Raw genomic sequence first — 16958 nt, 5'->3', positions numbered from 1 at the left:
TTTTGTTGTGCTTTTCAGTTCAGGTTAGAGGTTGTCAATTGTGTTGTGCTGCTCGGAAGTAACCTGTACATTTAAATTTGCTCACAATATCATTCTCTAATGTCGCATCTTTCCAGACGAGAGCGGTGGCTGCTCCACATGTGATGCCTCACTTCCTGGTTCTGCCTGCGACTCCGGCCCCGCCCCTTCTAAGTACCGCAGTAACGTTTTGGTCCCGAAAGTGAGCGAGGTGGTTCGGTCCCCGCGTCCGGCCGCCTCCCTACAGATGGTGACCAAAAGCAAGGAATCGTCCACACCCATCGGCTCTTCTTCTATCGTACGGCAGAGCTGCCCTCGGCCCGCCCACAGCCCCTCTCAAAGACATCTGGACAACTACATCTACCGTTTGCTTCAGTGTCGAGCCAAGACCAACGCGGGCAGCCGCTGTAATGCTCCACGGCGCCAGCCTTTGCCCGTAACACAGAGCGTGTCCCACTCTGAGGTAATCGGAATGCTACGGGGCAGGGACAAATTCCCAAGACCAAACACAAAAACGGACGGCAGCCATGAGCCAAATCCGGTACTAGCCGCCCTCGCAAGGTCCCGATTACCAAACCCGGACGAAGCAGGGCAGCGACAGCAGAGTCATCGCAAGCACAACGCCGTAAGTAGTCGCCACTCCTACAGGGGCAGAGTGAAGTCCCATGGCGGGGGCTGGAAGACACGGGCGCCGGCCCCCTGACAGCCTGCAAGAGACCACCCCCGGTATCCACCCCAGATGTCCATCGCTGTGGAAACCACCACCGCATCACCAAGACCAAGCGGGGCAACTGCCGCTTGTCACGGGCGACCCCCGGCAGTTGGAGAAAGAGCGCCCGCCCTGGCAAGCACCTCACAGGAAGTGACTCGGAATATTCTACCAACTGCTCATCCAACCGCCCGAGACCCAGCGAGGAGAAGGCCAGGGCTGAAGGAGCCGGGCCCAGCACAAAGGTGGCGGGGCAGACTTTTGTCAAGATCAAAGCCTCTCGCCACCTGAAGAAGATCCTCCGCTTCCACTCAGGTTCACTCCTACTCATGAACACCATGTAAAGCCTGAAGCCGGGTGTTAGCTGGAGATGCTTCTTAAGGGCGGAGTGAGACCTAGCCAATTGGATTGGCCTGACAATTGCTTGTGAAGTTGTTGAGCCTAAAAAGGTGAACGTATTGTCGTATATTTTTATTCTGGTATCATGCAATGTATATTTCACTTCTAAGCCTAAGTGTGACCAGGTCACGCTCGTGTGGGATTTTATGGGGCCTGGTCCAGGAAGGCAGACTTCCTGGCACCAGGATGTATAGATACAGCGGTTGGCCATCTGTGTAGAATCAGCAAGGCAGGCTGGCGGGTCAGAGGTCATCCAGCAGCCGTCGTGAGGTGGGGGCGCGGGGTATAAGATTCGAGGGCGGGAAGACTTGGGGGGACTTGAGACTTTTGGCTGGAGAGAGACACTTCAATTCTGACATCGGTTGAATAAAATCTTTCCCCAATCAGCCGTGTGTCACTGAAGTTTTCCTTCCCCGAGCCAGCCACCTTTCCACCGCTTGCTTTTGAAGACCAGCTGACCACCAAAGAGAATTCACCACAGTATCCAATGTTTGCATTTTTTTGACAAACGGTGTGACATGTTAGCGAGTCCGCTGGGTGCCTACCCACGATTGTTGAATGCGTCTGTTGATGCTTTTTGGTGTCTGCAATGCACCTGAACGAAATCAAAATCAAAATAGTCACAGCTTTTTCCTGTTAGTATAGCTTAGCACAGTTAGCGTAAAAAAATGAAGACTGGGTGCGTTTATTCTACCAAATAAAACAGAACGTTGATCTCATAACCATTGGCTCGTCAGTTATCTATGTGACAATTGACACGTTACCATGGCAACCAATTAATTGCCATTTGGTTGAAATAGTCCCCTAGCAGCTTCTTTCGATCTTATGTTAGCTTTACTTAGCTCATCAGGCAGGTTCCATAACAAAATGGAGATTAGCAAAAAAAAAAGAAAAACACAAAGGTCACCTTGCCAGTTTTTTTCCACGATTGATAAGTTATCACGGCAACCAGGTAAACGCTAACTACAGTAACGTCTTTTGTTGACATTTTAATCATCAATCAAAAAAAATACATGCATACTTGATAACGTAACACGTGAGCACATGCTTAAGTCCCAATCGGAAGTACTTGAAGTACCTCTTTGCATTTTGATTTCAGTCCATCTCATGATTTGACATGTTATACCATATTAGCTTAGCACGTGGCCACCAATGTTACACGTGTGTGTTGAAGCTTTTTGGGTGCCTGAGCAAAATTGTGATATCAGCACCTTTTTTTTTTAACCACACAACTATTTTGTTGATGTTTTCATCATCAATCAATCCTTTTTGTTTTAGCCAACAAACACCCCAAATCTGTGCTAAGATTACAGCTCTGCTTACCTTTTGGCTTTGACTAACCATCTATCAATTGAGGTGTTTTCATCGACTTTACACAGAGAAGTCCCTCGCCTGACTTTTTGCATATACATATGCGTTGTGTGTGCATGGTGTTGTCACTATTGTGCATGTGTGTTTGCACGGGCGTGTCAATTCTATGCTGTCGTGGCAACAGACCATGGCAAGAATTTTCCTGAGGGTGTGGCCTGAATTTGCAAACAAGGTGAGGCTGGCCCACGCACTTGCATTTGCACACTAAGTCTGTGGCACTGCGCACCTCAGGTAAGATGAAGCTTGTCACTTTTATTGATTTTCTTTAAATTAGTATAAACTTGATCGATGAGTTACTAGAACGACCAGTGTATGATCTTGGTGGGAGATAGATGAAAGAAGAAAGTCGTCATTTTTTTTGCTCCAATATTTTTTTGGTGAGCTCTGTCACAGGGCTTTTCATTAGGGACACCATCCGGTCACATGTCGCCACTGCATTGCTCTGATCGCGGTTTGTAATCTTTTATCCAAGGTGTTGTCACTTGTAAACTTAGTGGCCTATGGTTCAGGTGGTGTACCTAATGATGTGTCTGTATGTGTGCTCATGAAAGAGATGAATTGACCATGAGTGAGTGTGACACAGACACATTTTTGTAAGTCACTCAAACCGGTCTGTATTCTTCTTCAAGTTGCCACTTGTCTACTTCAACACAGAAGATGAATGTAAGTGTTATCGTTTCTTCCCGGTCTATAGGAATGTGTGTGTGCGTGCGTGTGTGTGTGTGTGTGTGCGCGCGCGTGTGTGTGCTTGTGTTCATGGAAAACATTCTGGATGATGCACCACGCCCTCTTTGCAATGTGCTGCATTCACAGACACCTGCTGAAGGTGTGCGTTGCGTTGAATTTTTATTGTTGTCGTCAGCTATCTGACGCTCTTGAGGATAGCTCCTCCTCCGGGGCCGGCAGCCAATCAGTAGGAAGCGGGGCTTGGCCCCAACAACCCAACCAGTCTCAGTGGCCTGGTATGTTCTGGGGGTGGTTCAGGGAGCGGTCCAACTTTCATGACGAGTCTGCATAACATTTTTATGCTGTCACCAGGTGGGTCCACCAACCCCACCTGGGGTGGAGGGGCAAGTTTGTGGCCTGGACAGCAGCTCTCAGCCGGTGGCCAAAGCGGACCTCAATGGCCTGGACAGCAGCCCTCAGCTGGTGGCCAAGGTGGACCTCAGTGGCCTGGACAGCAGCCCTCAGCCGGTGGCCAAAGCGGACCTCAATGGCCTGGACAGCAGCCCTCAGCCGGTAGCCAAGGCGGACCTCAGTGGCCTGGACAGCAGCCTGTACCTGGTGGCCAAGGTGGATCTCAGTGGTCTGGACAGCAGCCTGTACCTGGTGGCCAAGGCGGATCTCAGTGGCCTGGACAGCAGCCTGTACCTGGCAGAGGAGGAGCTCAGTGGCCAACCCCCTCACCAGGGGCCGGGAACTGGCCCGCGCCATCGCCCGGAATAGAAGCTTTGGGTTCTCTGGTACGGCCAATAACGGTCCTGTGAACATGATGAGAGTGATGTCGCTGTGTGATACTAACACTAATGTGATTGATGTCGGTGTTACAGAAGGTCCCGTACAACCAAAAGCTTCCCAAAGGACTGAGAAGTGGAAGCGTTATTCACATCAAAGGAAATATCAATTCCAATGCTGATAGGTCAGTACGATGAGAATGATGATAGCCAGAAGCTCGCAACACTTGTGTGGTCCGTGTGTGGATTGGTATCAGCGAAGATGGTCCTGGCTCATCAACAGCTGAGGACGCAACCTTGCGGGTCACTGATGATGATGATGAGAATAAGGATGATGATAGTCGGTATTGTGATATACGTATATATGATGTCATGATAACAAAAGAATGACCAAGATGATGATAATGCAATGCAATCGCAGATGCTATGACGTTAAGAATTTGGATGCAAATAATGATCATGAAGACAAAAAGGATAACGACGTAGATAACAAACAATATGAAACGACACGAAGCACTAACGCAGGTGCGCTCTGTGTGATAGGGTGACGGTGGACCTGTCCACCGACAGGGATCTGATGTTCCACTTCAATCCCCGCTTCAACGAGAGCGGCAGGAAGGTGATCGTCAGGAACAGCAGAATTGGTGGCAGGTGGGGCAACGAGGAGAGGAACCTGTCGCGCTTCCCCTTCGCAGCCGGCCAGCCCTTTGAGGTGATGATGATGATGAAGGATGATGATGAAGGATGATGATGATGGTGATGAGAACGACACTAACAATAAGCTGTGTATATTTTGGGGGTGTATGTGTGAATGTGCGTGTGTGTGTGTGTGCGCGTGCGTCTGTGTGCGCGCGTGTGCGTGTTTCAGATGAAGATCGAGTGCACATCGAGTATGTTCAAGGTCTCTGTTCAAGGCTCCCACTTGTTGGAATTCAAACTCCGCGGTGGAAACCCGAGTCAGATCCGAAGTTTGGACATCTATAACGACTTGTCGCTATCGCATGTTAGCATCCAGTGACCTCTCACTTGACGGCCTCTGAACGCAGGCGTCTCCTTGAGTCAGACAATTAAAGTCAACTTCGACACCGCTTATTTCTCAGTTTTTGTTTGAAATAAAAACGAGAAAGGGCACAAGCAAGGAAGGATGAGGGGAAGAAAACAAGGGGTGGGAAGGAGGAAAGGAAAAAATGAAACAAAGTAGAAAGAAAATGCAGAGAAAGAAAAAAGGAGACGAGGAGACAAAGAATGTACTTCACTCAGAAAAAAGCAAATACACCAGAAAAATAAGTGCATGTTCTTTATCCCTTTCTTTACATTTTTAATGTTTAATAAAATTATTTGTTAAATAATGAGCTGAGTTTTACGTTCCTAAATGTAAGCCGCTTTTCTTAATTGGTTTACAAAGACAGTCAAAATCCATCCATCCAACCACTTGTCCCCACGGGTGTCGCGGGCTTGCTGGAGCCTAACTCAGCTGTCATGGGGCAGCCAATTGCAGGGCACACAGAGACAAACAAACATCCGCACTCGCATCTAGGGGCAATTTGAGTACTCAAGCAGCCTACCAAGCATGTCTTTGGGATGTGGGAGGAAACCGGAGTGCCTGGAGAAAACCCACGCAAGCACGGGGAGAACTTACAAACTCCACACAGGGAGGGCCGGAGGTGAAATCGAACTCGCACCCTCTGAACTGGCGGACGCGCTAACGGTAACCAGTGCTCCACCGAGCCGCCCGACAGCCAAAATAAAAAGGCGAAAAACAAAATAAGAAGATAGGCGCAGGTACGTGCAGTCTTCTTCAGGACAGACGATCTTTGCCCGTCCGATGACGTCACGGCGCCGCTGCTCTAGCTGGACGTAAAACCCAACGCGAAGACCGACGTCAGCTCTCGTTTGTCGTTAGTGTGCGTGCGCGCGCGCGCCCACTTGGCGCTAGTGCACTTTTCAAGATTTTTATGAGACGACAACGCGCGAGGACGTCGCGAGGTCACCGAAGGTCGTTTGCTGTCGACGGACAATCAAGCGACGATCGGGATCAGGTGAGTCGGGCTGCCTCTTGGCCTCCTTCGCCGCTTAGCCTAGCTTGCGATGCTAACAAACGTTGCCCACACTGAGGGTCTTCAGCTCCGGATGCGATTCTGCCAGCCAGCCAACCATTCAGGCAATGTAGGCAGGCGGGTGGCCGGCCAGGTAGATAAATGTGACGCTCGCAAGCGTCCCCAGCACGTAGCGTGTCAGCTGCCATTGGAGCTTGCACAACCCGGAAATGTGCACGGCTCTTCAGCGATCCTTTCGACTCTTTTAAATTCGACTTGATCGTTTTGCGTATATGTACATGTCTAGACGAAGGAAGGAGGGGGCCAAGGAAAGAAGGGGAAGGGAGAAAGAAGAATCCTTCCTTCTGTGGATGAAGGAAAGAAAGTTGGGAAGAAGGAAGGGGGTAAAGCACTGATGAAAAGTTGGAAAGGAACGGATTGGAGAAATGAAGGATAGATGGTAAGTGGGTATAGAATGAAGGAAAACAAGGAAGTAAAGATAAGAGGAAGAAAAAGAATGGATATGGGAAGGGAAGGTGACGAGAAGGGAAAAGGGAAGAATGCAAGAGAGAAAATAAGGATTGAAAATGTCGTGAGGACGAGCTTTTTGTTTATTTGATTTGAACTTTGCTCATGTTGCAATGTGTCGCTTCCTGCCCATGGCCAAATGTCCCTCTTGAACATGGACGCCCGCAGCACCCGCGAACGAGGCCTCGTCACCTTGCCACCAGCCGCTGGTACCTCCTTTTAGCGTAAGCCAATCAAGGCGCCGCCTGGAGGTAAAGCCTGCCCGCCTCTTGGCTGCCGTCGCGGTGCCACATGGACACCACATCAAGTTAATGTCCGCTTCCTGTCTCCAGACGGGCCATGCACGTCAAGCAGCTGCGTTCCGGGCTGTGCGTGGACGTGTCAGGGTTCCGCGCGCCTCCCCGCAACGGCCGTTGCCCCCTTAGTGCCATCCCAGGCAACACGCTTAGTACACGAGCCAGCCCACCACCGCTACATTGTCCGGCCAAAGATGATCCCGACGCCCTGCTGGATGTGTGCGCCGTCATCAAGCCGGGCCACGTCCGTGAGAAGATTGCCCTCTTCGCTTTGGACCCGGGTTCATTATGCGCAAACCGCGCCCCCTCGACGCGGCCAGCGAAGGTGAAGGGCAGCTGGCGGGAAAATAACGACGGCAAGCGACGAAGGCGGTCCGCCGCTACTAGAACCCTCCGGCGGGACTCGGGTAGCCTGCCTGGAAACAGGCTGCCCGCCGATGCCTCCACCCCAAGTTTGGAGCAGAAGGTGTCAGTGGGTGCCATAGTTGCGTTCCTGGAGGAGCGCCGCAGCGGCACCGGGTTCGCCGTCACCCGAACGCCGCCCCTCCCGGAGGACACTGAGAGCGTGCGTGTATCGGACGTGGTCGCCAAGCTCGAGTGTCTGCAGCGTCGCAACGAGGGTGGCGTGTCCACAAGCCCGAGGCTGTGGGCGGGGCACGTGCAGCTCACCGTCTGTCCCGCTCCATCCTCGCCATCGTTCGATGCTTGGGACAGCGACCCGATCGAACGCTCCCGGTCACCTTCTTCAGCTGGCATCGCGCTTCCGCCGCCTTCGCTGGAGGAGACGGAGCCCCTTCCCGGGTTGTTGTTTCTGTCCACGCCTTGGCCGGCGCCACCCTCCATCCTTTCGGACGAGGCGGCGGCAGCGGAGCAGACGCGGGCATCGGATGACTTTGCGGAGATGAGACGGCGGCTGAGCGAGCTCCTGGAGCCGCCGGCCACTCTGGCCACACTGCCGCAGGATGTGCTGGTGGGCATCTTTGTGCTGCTGCCCACCCGCAGCCTAGCGGCCCTCAAGTGCACGTGTCGCTACTTCAAGCTGGTCATCGAGAACTACGGTGTCCGTCCCGCCGATTCCCTGTGGGTGGCAGACCCCCGTTACCGCAACGACCCCTGCAAGAAGTGCAAGCGGCGCTACGGGCGCGGTGACGTGTCGTTGTGCCGCTGGCACCACAAGCCGTACTGCCAGGCGCTGCCCTTCGGGCCTGGCTTCTGGCTGTGCTGCCACCGCCTACGCAGGGACGCCCTCGGTTGCAATGTGGGGCTCCACGACAACCGCTGGGTGCCCACCTTACACAGCTGAGCTGCATGGCAAAGCTTTTAACTTTTTTTTTTTTTTCCTTGAACTTGCTCGTGGTCGACCTGTCACATCCCGTTTGTTGGCTGAGGAAGGAGTCTCAGACAGATCTCGATTTGTGTTCACGTGTATATAATATTGCATTTTAAGAAAGCCTAGGAAATGCTATAATAAAAAGACATTTTTAAAAATTGAGTGTTTTAATTCAGAGCTTTTTTTCACTTCTTTGCCCTTGTATTTTGTTTGAATTAAACAAACCTCTGGCTCTGGGCCATTTTAAAGTGCCGCATCTGTCCAACCTGCGTAAATGTATTTATTTTATTTTTTTAACAGAAGACCCGTTTTGAAGCGCAGTGTAAGATTTCTTTTAAAAGAATGAAAGTATCTGCATAATACATTGACAATTTCCGATGTAACTTTAATATTAAGTAATTATCTTTAATCAGCGTTCAGATTGTGAGGGGACTCCTGGTGCTCTCGTGTGGTTTTGCGGTGTAATGCGGCCTGGCGGTCATCTCGGTGTTGGGAGGTGATGGTTGTGATGTCGTCCAGGAGCGAGAAGTAGTTATACTTGATGTCAAAGTCCATGTCGTACCAGAAGTTCACTGGGGGTGGGTTAGGGGTTCGATTGCAATCTTACAACTCAAACACTTTCAACTCATTTGAAAACATGTGACACAAATTCCTTGCGCGCTTTGACCTGCTTCTGCTTGTGTCCTCATATCCGCATCCTACCTGCGATGCAGCCGTGCGACTGTCTCACGTGGTGGAACCACAAGGACGGCAGGTAGAGCATCTCTCCCGCCTTCACGCTGCAGTGTAGCGGCTGCACTCGCGCGTACGAGGGGTAGCGCTCCAGGTCTGGATCCAGCGGGTCTACGGGGATCCACGGCAGCTGGCCGCAGCGGCGGGCCAAAGTGTCAGAGAGATTGCGGGAGCCAGCGAGCCACCCAGCGCCCGAACGCACCTTTTCACCATCGCTCTGGTCCACCACCTCAAAGTCACCGTCTTCCTTCTGCCGGTAAACCGCAGGCTGGTATAGGCCTGGCAGCGCATGGTTACCATGGTTACCGCACCCTGGCGCCATACGTACTGCATTCTATGGAATGTCGCTATGTAAAGGCGTCAGGGCTGTGATTTGTCAATGTGGTCACCGTAAGCATTGTTACTATGGTTGTTAGGCAGTTGTAATGGTTGTTTGGAGAGTTGTTGCCAAAAGGCCTGCTACTATGGTTACTATGTTTACTGTCATCACGTTTACTTGTCACCATGGTTACCACAAGGCTTGTGACTTGTTTTAGTCACGACTGTTACTATGGTTACCGTAAGGGCAGATGCCTTTTGTTATGATGATTAGCGGAGCCAATGTTAGTAAGGTTGCTAAGGTCAAGGTTGTTACTAGGGTTCTATGGTTACCATACGGGACGAAGGGTCTGTCGGTGGGCGGCAGCAGGATGAAGTCCTTCTGTCCAGAGATGACGCAGTAAATGTTCTCATAAGGATCTTTGTGCACTAAAAGGGGAATCGGAACACTTTGTTTTGCTGAAAAAGTCAGGCGATGCAGCGAGCGGATCTTACGGGAGGTGATCGCGTCGGCCTCTCCGAGCCAGAAGTTGACAGCGTCTGGCGACTTTCCTGAACAAATGACAAAAGAATGATGTACATGCGAGGTTCCTCAAATAGCAGGGCGGCGCTAGCGAGCGCGCTGGCTGGCCAGCCGGCTCACCCATGGCTGTGCTCATCCAGCCGATGTGCGCTTCCATGTCAGCCGTCAGCTCAGGAAGCTCCTCCAGCAGGTTGGAGCACTGCTTCTGGATGTAGAACACGCCACGCTGCTTCACCTGACCGCACACAAAAGTTTATGTGCTGAAGTGTACGGCTTAGTTTGCAATCAACTCTTTAGGCTCTCCTCTTTTAGTTGATAACGCAACGCAACCGAACTGTGATTTGTTTCCTAAGAACCATTTTTTTCTTTCATTTTTTATTTCAACTTATACCATCGCCTTGTTGAGGTAAAAAGACGACAACGTATCATTGGCTCTGGAAGGTTCAGAATGTTTAAAGGCAGTCAGTTTGGGCTTTTGTAGGAGATTGTGGTCTTTCACGTCGGCTCTTTGGGCCGCGGTGTTGAGCAAGCACAACGTGCTGTCATGTACCTTTCCTTGGATGATGTCGAGCACGGAGGAAAAGCACATACGTCGTTCCTCGGGCGTCACGAATCGATCGTCTTTGATGGCGTCGGCGTAACCGTTGGGGGTCACTGCCACGCTGATGACCTTGGAGCCCACCTTCTCCCTGCAAACAGAAAGCGGGAAGTCTATGCTCGGCCCAGGTGTCCTATCTTCCTCCTTACCTACCTCAGGTACGCGGGCGTCCACCTGGACAGAGCCGGCCAATGACTGAAGGCGTTTCGTATGATGCACGGCTTGTTGGGAGCGATCCACTGGCGGTAAAAGTGAAGCGGCTCGGGTGGGCCGTCCACATACGGCACCGATTTGTTCAAATACAAATCTGCAACGTTAAATCCAGCTACATGACGAGGAGTAATAATAGCAGTGCTACCAGTAATGCAGATACAATAGTAGCGTAATCTGGGCGATTAGGTAGGTAGTCGTAGCACAGCACTGTTTTGTTACAGCCTAAGCTATCGTGAAAGCGCGATATGAATAAAGATGTCTCGTATTGTATAGATACTTTGCAGTATTAATATTGCAAGTGCTTAGGTGCAGCGTAGCTATAAAAATGTATATAAAGTTTATATTTATACGTACATTACTACGCTACTGATAGTACTGGTCTAATATGCAGAAGTAGTATAGTTCTAGTATAAGGAGTAGTACTACCATTAATACTTGTGCAAGTCATAGTAATGAGTAATAATAGTACCAATAGTAGATGTATTACTACTCTATAAACAGTATTAATGCTACTTTGATTAAGTACTATTATGAATAGTAACGCAAAAAAGTAGTAATGGGAGTCCTATGAGTAGTGTAAGTTTAATGTTATATAAATATAAATAGCATGAGTTCAAGCCGTGAAAGTATCAATACAAGTCGTAGTAGTAGTAGCATTGGCGTATGAGTCGTAGTAGTATAAATATTAGGCTTAGTAAGTACACTACAAGTAGAAGCAGCAGTTTACACAGTTTATACTGTAGTACCGTGAGCCTCTAATGCGAAATGAGCGAGTCGTTCCTTCACGGCGTCCATGTCAACCATTGCATCAAAATCACGTTTTAATGCTCGGCCGCTTCGTCCATGCTGCTTAGTTTACACCCACTGCGCATGCGCACTGCGTCTTCGTCGTCGGACGCCTTGTGGTATGTCTTCCCCTGCTGGCCAGACACTGAACTGTAAATCTAGTTACGTCACTGACCTTTTTCATGAATATCATTGTAATTAAATATTTTTGCATGAAAAAATATAAATTTCAGTGTGTTGTAAATGATTGTACAAAGCAAAAACTGAGCTATGATGAAGTTTTTTGCTTGAAGACATGCATAAACAAGCTTTTTATTGCGCGTGCGTTCAGTGACGTCACATCCGGGTATTTTCTGTTGCTGTGTGGCTCTCACAATTAAAAAAAAAAAAAAAAAAAGATTTTACCGCACAGTAAACCTTTTAATCGATTCAAAGTTGTTTTACGAGAACAGCGCAGCATTTCGTCACTGTGACGTAAGTGAGCCGCCTAGCTGAGTGTGGAATTCTGCTAGCGTTCAGCATGCTAATGGATGTTGCTTATTTTAGCTTAGCTTCATCATCATTCATTGCCGCTACACACCCATACGACAAAGTGGACCGAACCTTCGGCTCAAGTAGTTCGTGTTCTCGTCGCCTTTTACGACCACTGATAATGACTAAAGTAGGTGAAAGTCATAGTGAGCTATTTAGCGACAGGCTCATGTCATCTTGAATACCGATGAGCCTCTGATTGACAGCTTGAGGTCCACAACGAAGTTCGGTTCAATACTTGATTACTTTGAGATTACGGTGTCACGTGAGCTATGGATATTTTATTATGAAATCGATGCTGTAATTGACATAGACCTGACGTTTTTTTGTATCTCACACACATGCACACCGTCATATGCGGGAATCAAACTCATGGTGCCTGCACACAAGACAGGCGAGTGTACCAATACACCATCCGCCATCCCCTAGGCCTAGACTGATTGACGTTGATGTGCAGGACACTGCCGCAGTGACGGACACAGTTTGGACCTTCAGTCCGGATGGGGAATAGTGCTCTCAAGTCCCATCTGGAGACCTCCCAGAAGACAGGAGTATTCCAGCTCACTGGAAAAGGACTTCCAGCGGTGAGACATGTCTGGTACCATGTGGGTCCTATATGCTTATTTTGGTACCATTTTTGTCATACGCAACACGTTGCCCGCGGTCACCAGGTCGCCCGTGAGGACCGCATGAGTCGCCCGCAGGACTGTTCTAAAATTAGCTCAAATATCGGCACTAGTCAGTGAGCTGCATCTATTTATTTTACAGTCAAACCTCGGTTTTCGAACGTCCTGGTTCTCGAACAAATCGGAATTCGAACAAAAAATTCGAGATTTTTTGCTTCAGTTGTCAAACAAAATTCGGAAGTCGAACCTCGCGAGATGAGCCGGGAGGACCCGAGAAAACCCGACCGCGCGGCCCGGAGACCGACTGACTCCGTTATTGTATTTTCGTTACTTTGAGGATTGTATTAACCCCTAATCATGCCTCCAAAGAAAGCAAGTGGGAGCAGTAAAGCCATCCTAAAACACAAAGACGCTCTTAAAGAAATGCGACAGTGAGCGCCCGGCGCTCTGCGGTTGCGCGATTGGACCAAATTAAGCTCCCTGCGCACTGAGGTCCACTTAAATTTTGGAAAGTACATCAGGACTTTAAAAATATTTTCTAAATTTTAGCGACGGCTCTGTCACAATAATGCGACCAGCGCGGTGCAGTTGCGCGGTCGGCGACGCGCTACTGTTGCGCGTTCGGCGGTGCGCTGCAGTTGCGCGATGGGACAAAATTAAGCTCCCTGCGCACTTAGGTCGACTTAAATTTTGCAAAGTACATCAGGACTTTAAAAATATTTTCTAAATTTCAGCGATGGCTCTGTCACAATAATGCGACCAGCGCGGTGCAGTTGCGCGGTGGGCGACACGTTACGGTTGCGCGTTCGGCGGTGCGCTGCAGTTGCGCGATCGGACAAATATGCGCAAATGAAAAAATGCTTAAAAAAGGCGGGGTTTTTTTTGTCTTGAAACGGATTAATTCATTTTCCATTATTTGTAATGAGAAAAATTGATTCGGAATTCGACCGATTCGCTTCTCCAACCGCCTTCTGGAACGGATTGTGGTCAAAAACCAAGGTTTGACTGTATTTTTGCTATTCTTGTTAAAATCACACTTACATGTGAACTGGAAATGACAATAATAACACAGTGAAAGCCAAATTGAGCAAATTGGCTATTTCAGAAGTCTGTGTCAAACTGGTAGCCCTTTGCCTTAATCAGTACCCAGGAAGTAGCTCTCGGTTTAAGAAAGATTGGTGACCCCTGTCATACAATCTGCATTTTCCAGTGTCACGTGATTTCTACTGTGTGCCTACACATAAGTTCTTAGGCTCAGTAAGTTCTTTTATGTGGGTGGTGGGGTTCTCACTCTATATAGTCAGCAGGTGGGTCTCACTTTATATAGTCAGCAGGTATCATCTGGGTCCTATAACCAGCTTGTCTTATGTGAGTTCAGTATGTATGTTCTGGCAACACATGGGTACTGGTGACAGCACATTCCAGTGCCATGTGAGGTAAACAATCAGCATGTTCTGTCTGGGTGCCATGTGGATTCTCGAGTCAGCATGGTCTGATTCTATGTGGGTTCTCTAGTAATTGTACTTGTTCCTTGCGGTGTCTATAGTCAACATGTTAATGACTTAACTGAGGCCCAAGCCAAGTATCGGTGCTGCTAGCTTCTGCTAACAGGTTCTGATATGAGACTTTGTGGCCTTCAGTTTCCTGAGGAATTGCAGCGGCTTACAGCAAACCTTCGGACCGTGGACCTGTCTGACAACAAATTGGAGTCACTTCCTCCTTCTATTGGAAGCTATGCGCAGCTCCGGAGTTTGACCCTCAACTCAAACAGGCTGGGTGAGTTCAAACATTCAGGATGAAACGGTCAGTGTACTGGAACTCTTCAACACTTTTGTGGTGTTGCTTATTGCTCCTCAGGTGGACTCCCCGCTGAGATTGGGAAGCTGAAGAAACTGGAGACTCTTAGTCTCAGTTCTAACCGGATCCAGCAGCTGCCACTCACCATGGATCAGCTAAAGTCCCTGCGGACCCTCATTCTGGCTGGGAACTGCATCTCGGAGTTCCCCACCGGACTAGGAGCCCTGAGACACCTGGATCTGCTGGACCTTTCCAGGAACCAGCTTCAGAGTGTTCCCCCAGAGGTGTCAGAATTGCAGGTCATTGAGATCAACCTCAACCAGAACCAGGTACCAAACAATTAAGCCAGTCCAAAAAAAAGAACCTGAGCTTGGAACAAAGTTATTAGATTGGCCCAGTAAGAATGAGATCAGTCCAATGAGCCACCAAACCGGTAAAACAGAGCTGTGTTCAGAATGAGGAAGTTGTGCCTGTTTGTTCCAGATCTCGCTGCTGTCTGCGGATGTGTCTCGGTGTCCTCGCCTCAAAGTTCTACGTGTGGAGGAGAACTGTTTGGACCTGGCCGCCATCCCGCTGTCCATCCTGAATGAATCACAAGTGTCTCTCTTCTCGGTTGAAGGAAACCTCTTTGAGGTCAAGTGTCTGCAAGACATGGAGGGCTACGACAAGGTGAGGAGGTTCGGAACGTGCCGCAACGGACCAAGTCTCTTCTTCTTAAATTTCCCCATGTCTTTCCTCCGCAGTACATGGAGCGTTTCACCGCCACCAAGAAGAAGTTTTCCTGAAGACCACCACCACCACCTCGTCCTCCTCTTTCTCTTCTGGGGACGCAAAGTGGGAAGTAGTAGTAGAAGAAGAAGCCAAGAGACGATTCCAGTGTGTTCCCCAACAATTAGCGCAGCTTGTGTCTGGCCAGCCCTGACTGGGAGTACTTGGTGACCCTGTTGTGGACCTGGCTTGGCCACCCAGAGGAACAAAGAGGAACTGCAAACTGTTCTGAGACACAAAGGCTTATTGCACTGCTGGCGGCACTGTCACTTTTTTTTATAAACAAAACCATTGAAGTTTCCACGGCAATGCACTTGCTAATAAGCTGCATGTTATCTCACCCGGATGCAGGAAAACAGTGATGAAAACTTCCAGTGATGTTATTGTGTCAGCCATGTTGTTTGCATAATAGTTAGTTGCTTGCCGTTAGCCTTCTTGGAGCTAGATAAACTTCTGTTCATTATCACACGACTAACAAATAAACTTCAAGCATACCCATAAACACATGTTGAATCTGCCAAGGACACTGCTGCACTATTTTCACTAATGCCGCGGGCCTCTAAAAAGCACTTGATTTTGCTTGAGAAAATATGAAGTCCAATTCTTTCTCTTTGTAATTTAATTCGCATTAACTAACGATTGCTGATTGAACTAAAATGTAAAGTGTAGCCTATTGTTGATAATCTTACCCGGTCAGGTGATGACCCCAACTAATGGTCGCTGTCTGGATTCTACACCAACTGACCAGGACAAGATCTGAGGTGGACCATGTCCTCAAGGGTGCTGTCATGATGACTGAAGGTGTCTTCCTAAATGGACTTCTACCCTTCTTTATTTTAGATTGTTTTGTATTACGTTGCCTTTTAAATATTTAAAAGGCAACGTAATACAAAACAACATATGGTGCCCACTCGGCATCTGGTCCTCCCATCTGCCGTCCCTTGGGATTTCTTATTTTTCCCTTGCTCAGGTTTTTGGAGTTTTTTCTTACGCACCTAGGGCTCAAAATTGTTAATATTAATCAACTGGGGGCATGTCAAGTCAAGTTAAGTTTATTTGTATAGCCCTAAATCACAAGCAGTCTCAAAGGGCTTCACATAGACAAAAATTGACAATTATTCTCAAAGCATCCCCTGATCTTAAGCTCCCAAAATGTGAAGGCCAAAATAAATTTGACAAGACTTGACATATCAATAAAAATAATGGAACACAACATTTTTACCTTAAGATCAGGGTGAGGATGGGGCGACATTGGGGTGTTTTTGTCCCAATTTTGAGAAAAATTCCCCAACCAAAATCTTAATGGTATACAGCAGTGGTCCCCAACATTTTTTGCGCCACGGACCGGTTACGTGTCAGAAATATTTTCGCGGACCGGCCTTTATATAAATAATACATTTATAGCAATAAATAATACATTTATCATAAATATATAAATACGATGAAATAAAATGATACGACTGGCATAAAAACAAGTATAAACGACATGAAAATAAAACTCACCATTCCGTTGAATTAGTGGGAGCACTGAGCTTGTTTCTCAGAAACGAGCCGGCGTCATCGGAGACAATGACACCCGAAGTGGTTAAGGTTTATTTAATACAGGATGCTTGGGCTCCATGTGCCCAAGCACTTTTGAAGGCTTCATTGCCTCGTTAGCTAGCCTGCCGCCGCCACATATTATGCAGAGTGGGCTTACTTGGCGCGTCAGTCACCTGTGGCGATAAATCCATATTTTAAGTAGGACTTTCTTTTAAATGCAGCTTTCCTTTTCTTAGAAGTCGGAGCCTCTTCTTCTTCCGTCTCCTCATTGGGCTTTTTTCCTTTTCCAAAGAAGCTTTCCAAACATCTCTGTTTCTTGCTCATTTTTGCTAGCTTCGCGGGCTCGACTGGGGGGACGAGCTTCTTGACCTGAATTAACCTGT

At 48.6% G+C, this 16958-nt stretch overlaps 3 protein-coding genes across 14 annotated transcripts; 2 read left to right on the top strand and 1 right to left on the bottom strand.

Annotated features, from left to right (window-relative positions):
- The first annotated feature begins 2632 nt into the window (after window positions 1–2632).
- lgals3b (lectin, galactoside binding soluble 3b) lies at window positions 2633–5043 on the top strand. Of its 3 annotated transcripts, XM_037240732.1 has the most exons (8): window positions 2633–2728; window positions 3127–3160; window positions 3360–3459; window positions 3536–3655; window positions 3791–3960; window positions 4048–4136; window positions 4495–4663; window positions 4820–5043. In XM_037240732.1, the coding sequence occupies exons 2-8, from the start codon at window positions 3155–3157 to the stop codon at window positions 4967–4969; spliced, it is 804 nt and encodes a 267-aa protein (XP_037096627.1). In that variant the 5' UTR covers window positions 2633–2728; window positions 3127–3154; the 3' UTR covers window positions 4970–5043. The 3 variants fall into 3 exon arrangements, with proteins under 3 accessions (XP_037096627.1, XP_037096625.1, XP_037096626.1); XM_037240730.1 differs by having other exon boundaries at window positions 2634–2728; window positions 3536–3960; XM_037240731.1 differs by lacking the exon at window positions 2633–2728 and having other exon boundaries at window positions 3108–3160; window positions 3536–3960.
- Window positions 5044–5620: 577 nt separating this feature from the next.
- Window positions 5621–15701, top strand: fbxo34 (F-box protein 34). 8 transcript variants are annotated; one of them, XM_037240721.1, is made up of 6 exons: window positions 5642–5990; window positions 12300–12426; window positions 14109–14244; window positions 14326–14594; window positions 14749–14934; window positions 15009–15701. In XM_037240721.1, exons 2-6 carry the CDS (start codon window positions 12343–12345, stop codon window positions 15048–15050), a joined length of 717 nt encoding a protein of 238 aa, XP_037096616.1. In that variant the 5' UTR covers window positions 5642–5990; window positions 12300–12342; the 3' UTR covers window positions 15051–15701. The 8 variants fall into 8 exon arrangements, with proteins under 8 accessions (XP_037096613.1, XP_037096616.1, XP_037096614.1 ...); XM_037240720.1 differs by lacking the exon at window positions 5642–5990 and adding an exon at window positions 11631–11785; XM_037240722.1 differs by lacking the exon at window positions 5642–5990 and adding an exon at window positions 11639–11785 and having other exon boundaries at window positions 12272–12426.
- On the bottom strand, window positions 8450–11417 carry jmjd7 (jumonji domain containing 7). 3 transcript variants are annotated; one of them, XM_037240728.1, is made up of 9 exons: window positions 11272–11417; window positions 10466–10619; window positions 10265–10403; window positions 9835–9949; window positions 9687–9743; window positions 9525–9620; window positions 9076–9152; window positions 8844–9003; window positions 8450–8713 (listed from the first exon to the last, which is right to left on the bottom strand). In XM_037240728.1, exons 1-9 carry the CDS (start codon window positions 11327–11329, stop codon window positions 8547–8549), a joined length of 1023 nt encoding a protein of 340 aa, XP_037096623.1. In that variant the 5' UTR covers window positions 11330–11417; the 3' UTR covers window positions 8450–8546. The 3 variants fall into 3 exon arrangements, with proteins under 3 accessions (XP_037096623.1, XP_037096621.1, XP_037096622.1); XM_037240726.1 differs by having other exon boundaries at window positions 8844–9152; XM_037240727.1 differs by having other exon boundaries at window positions 8844–9152; window positions 9835–9919.
- Window positions 15702–16958: the final 1257 nt, after the last annotated feature.

Source organism: Syngnathus acus, chromosome 22 (assembly GCF_901709675.1).
Source record: "Syngnathus acus chromosome 22, fSynAcu1.2, whole genome shotgun sequence".
NCBI classification, from domain to species: domain Eukaryota; kingdom Metazoa; phylum Chordata; class Actinopteri; order Syngnathiformes; family Syngnathidae; genus Syngnathus; species Syngnathus acus.
Note: the sequence above shows the minus strand (reverse complement) of the source record. Positions and strands in the feature narration are given on the sequence as shown.

What these genes read in the sequence shown, in the direction of transcription:
- lgals3b (XM_037240730.1), top strand. An exon ending in CAACCAGTCTCAGTGGCCTG is followed by an intron (nt 3,460 to 3,535) that starts GTATGTTCTGGG and finishes TGCTGTCACCAG; the next exon opens with GTGGGTCCACCAACCCCACC. An exon ending in CAGCCGGCCAGCCCTTTGAG is followed by an intron (nt 4,664 to 4,819) that starts GTGATGATGATG and finishes TGCGTGTTTCAG; the next exon opens with ATGAAGATCGAGTGCACATC.
- fbxo34 (XM_037240718.1), top strand. Translation starts at nt 5,907, where the DNA reads ATGAGACGACAACGCGCGAGGACGTCGCGAGGTCACCGAAGGTCGTTT. An exon ending in CAAGCGACGATCGGGATCAG is followed by an intron (nt 5,991 to 6,683) that starts GTGAGTCGGGCT and finishes GGACGCCCGCAG; the next exon opens with CACCCGCGAACGAGGCCTCG. An exon ending in CGCTGGTACCTCCTTTTAGC is followed by an intron (nt 6,740 to 6,847) that starts GTAAGCCAATCA and finishes TCCTGTCTCCAG; the next exon opens with ACGGGCCATGCACGTCAAGC.
- jmjd7 (XM_037240726.1), bottom strand. Translation starts at nt 11,329, where the DNA reads ATGGTTGACATGGACGCCGTGAAGGAACGACTCGCTCATTTCGCATTA. An exon ending in TGGACGCCCGCGTACCTGAG is followed by an intron (nt 10,404 to 10,465) that starts GTAGGTAAGGAG and finishes TTCTGTTTGCAG; the next exon opens with GGAGAAGGTGGGCTCCAAGG. An exon ending in CAGACCCTTCGTCCCGTATG is followed by an intron (nt 9,153 to 9,524) that starts GTAACCATAGAA and finishes ATGCGCTGCCAG; the next exon opens with GCCTATACCAGCCTGCGGTT.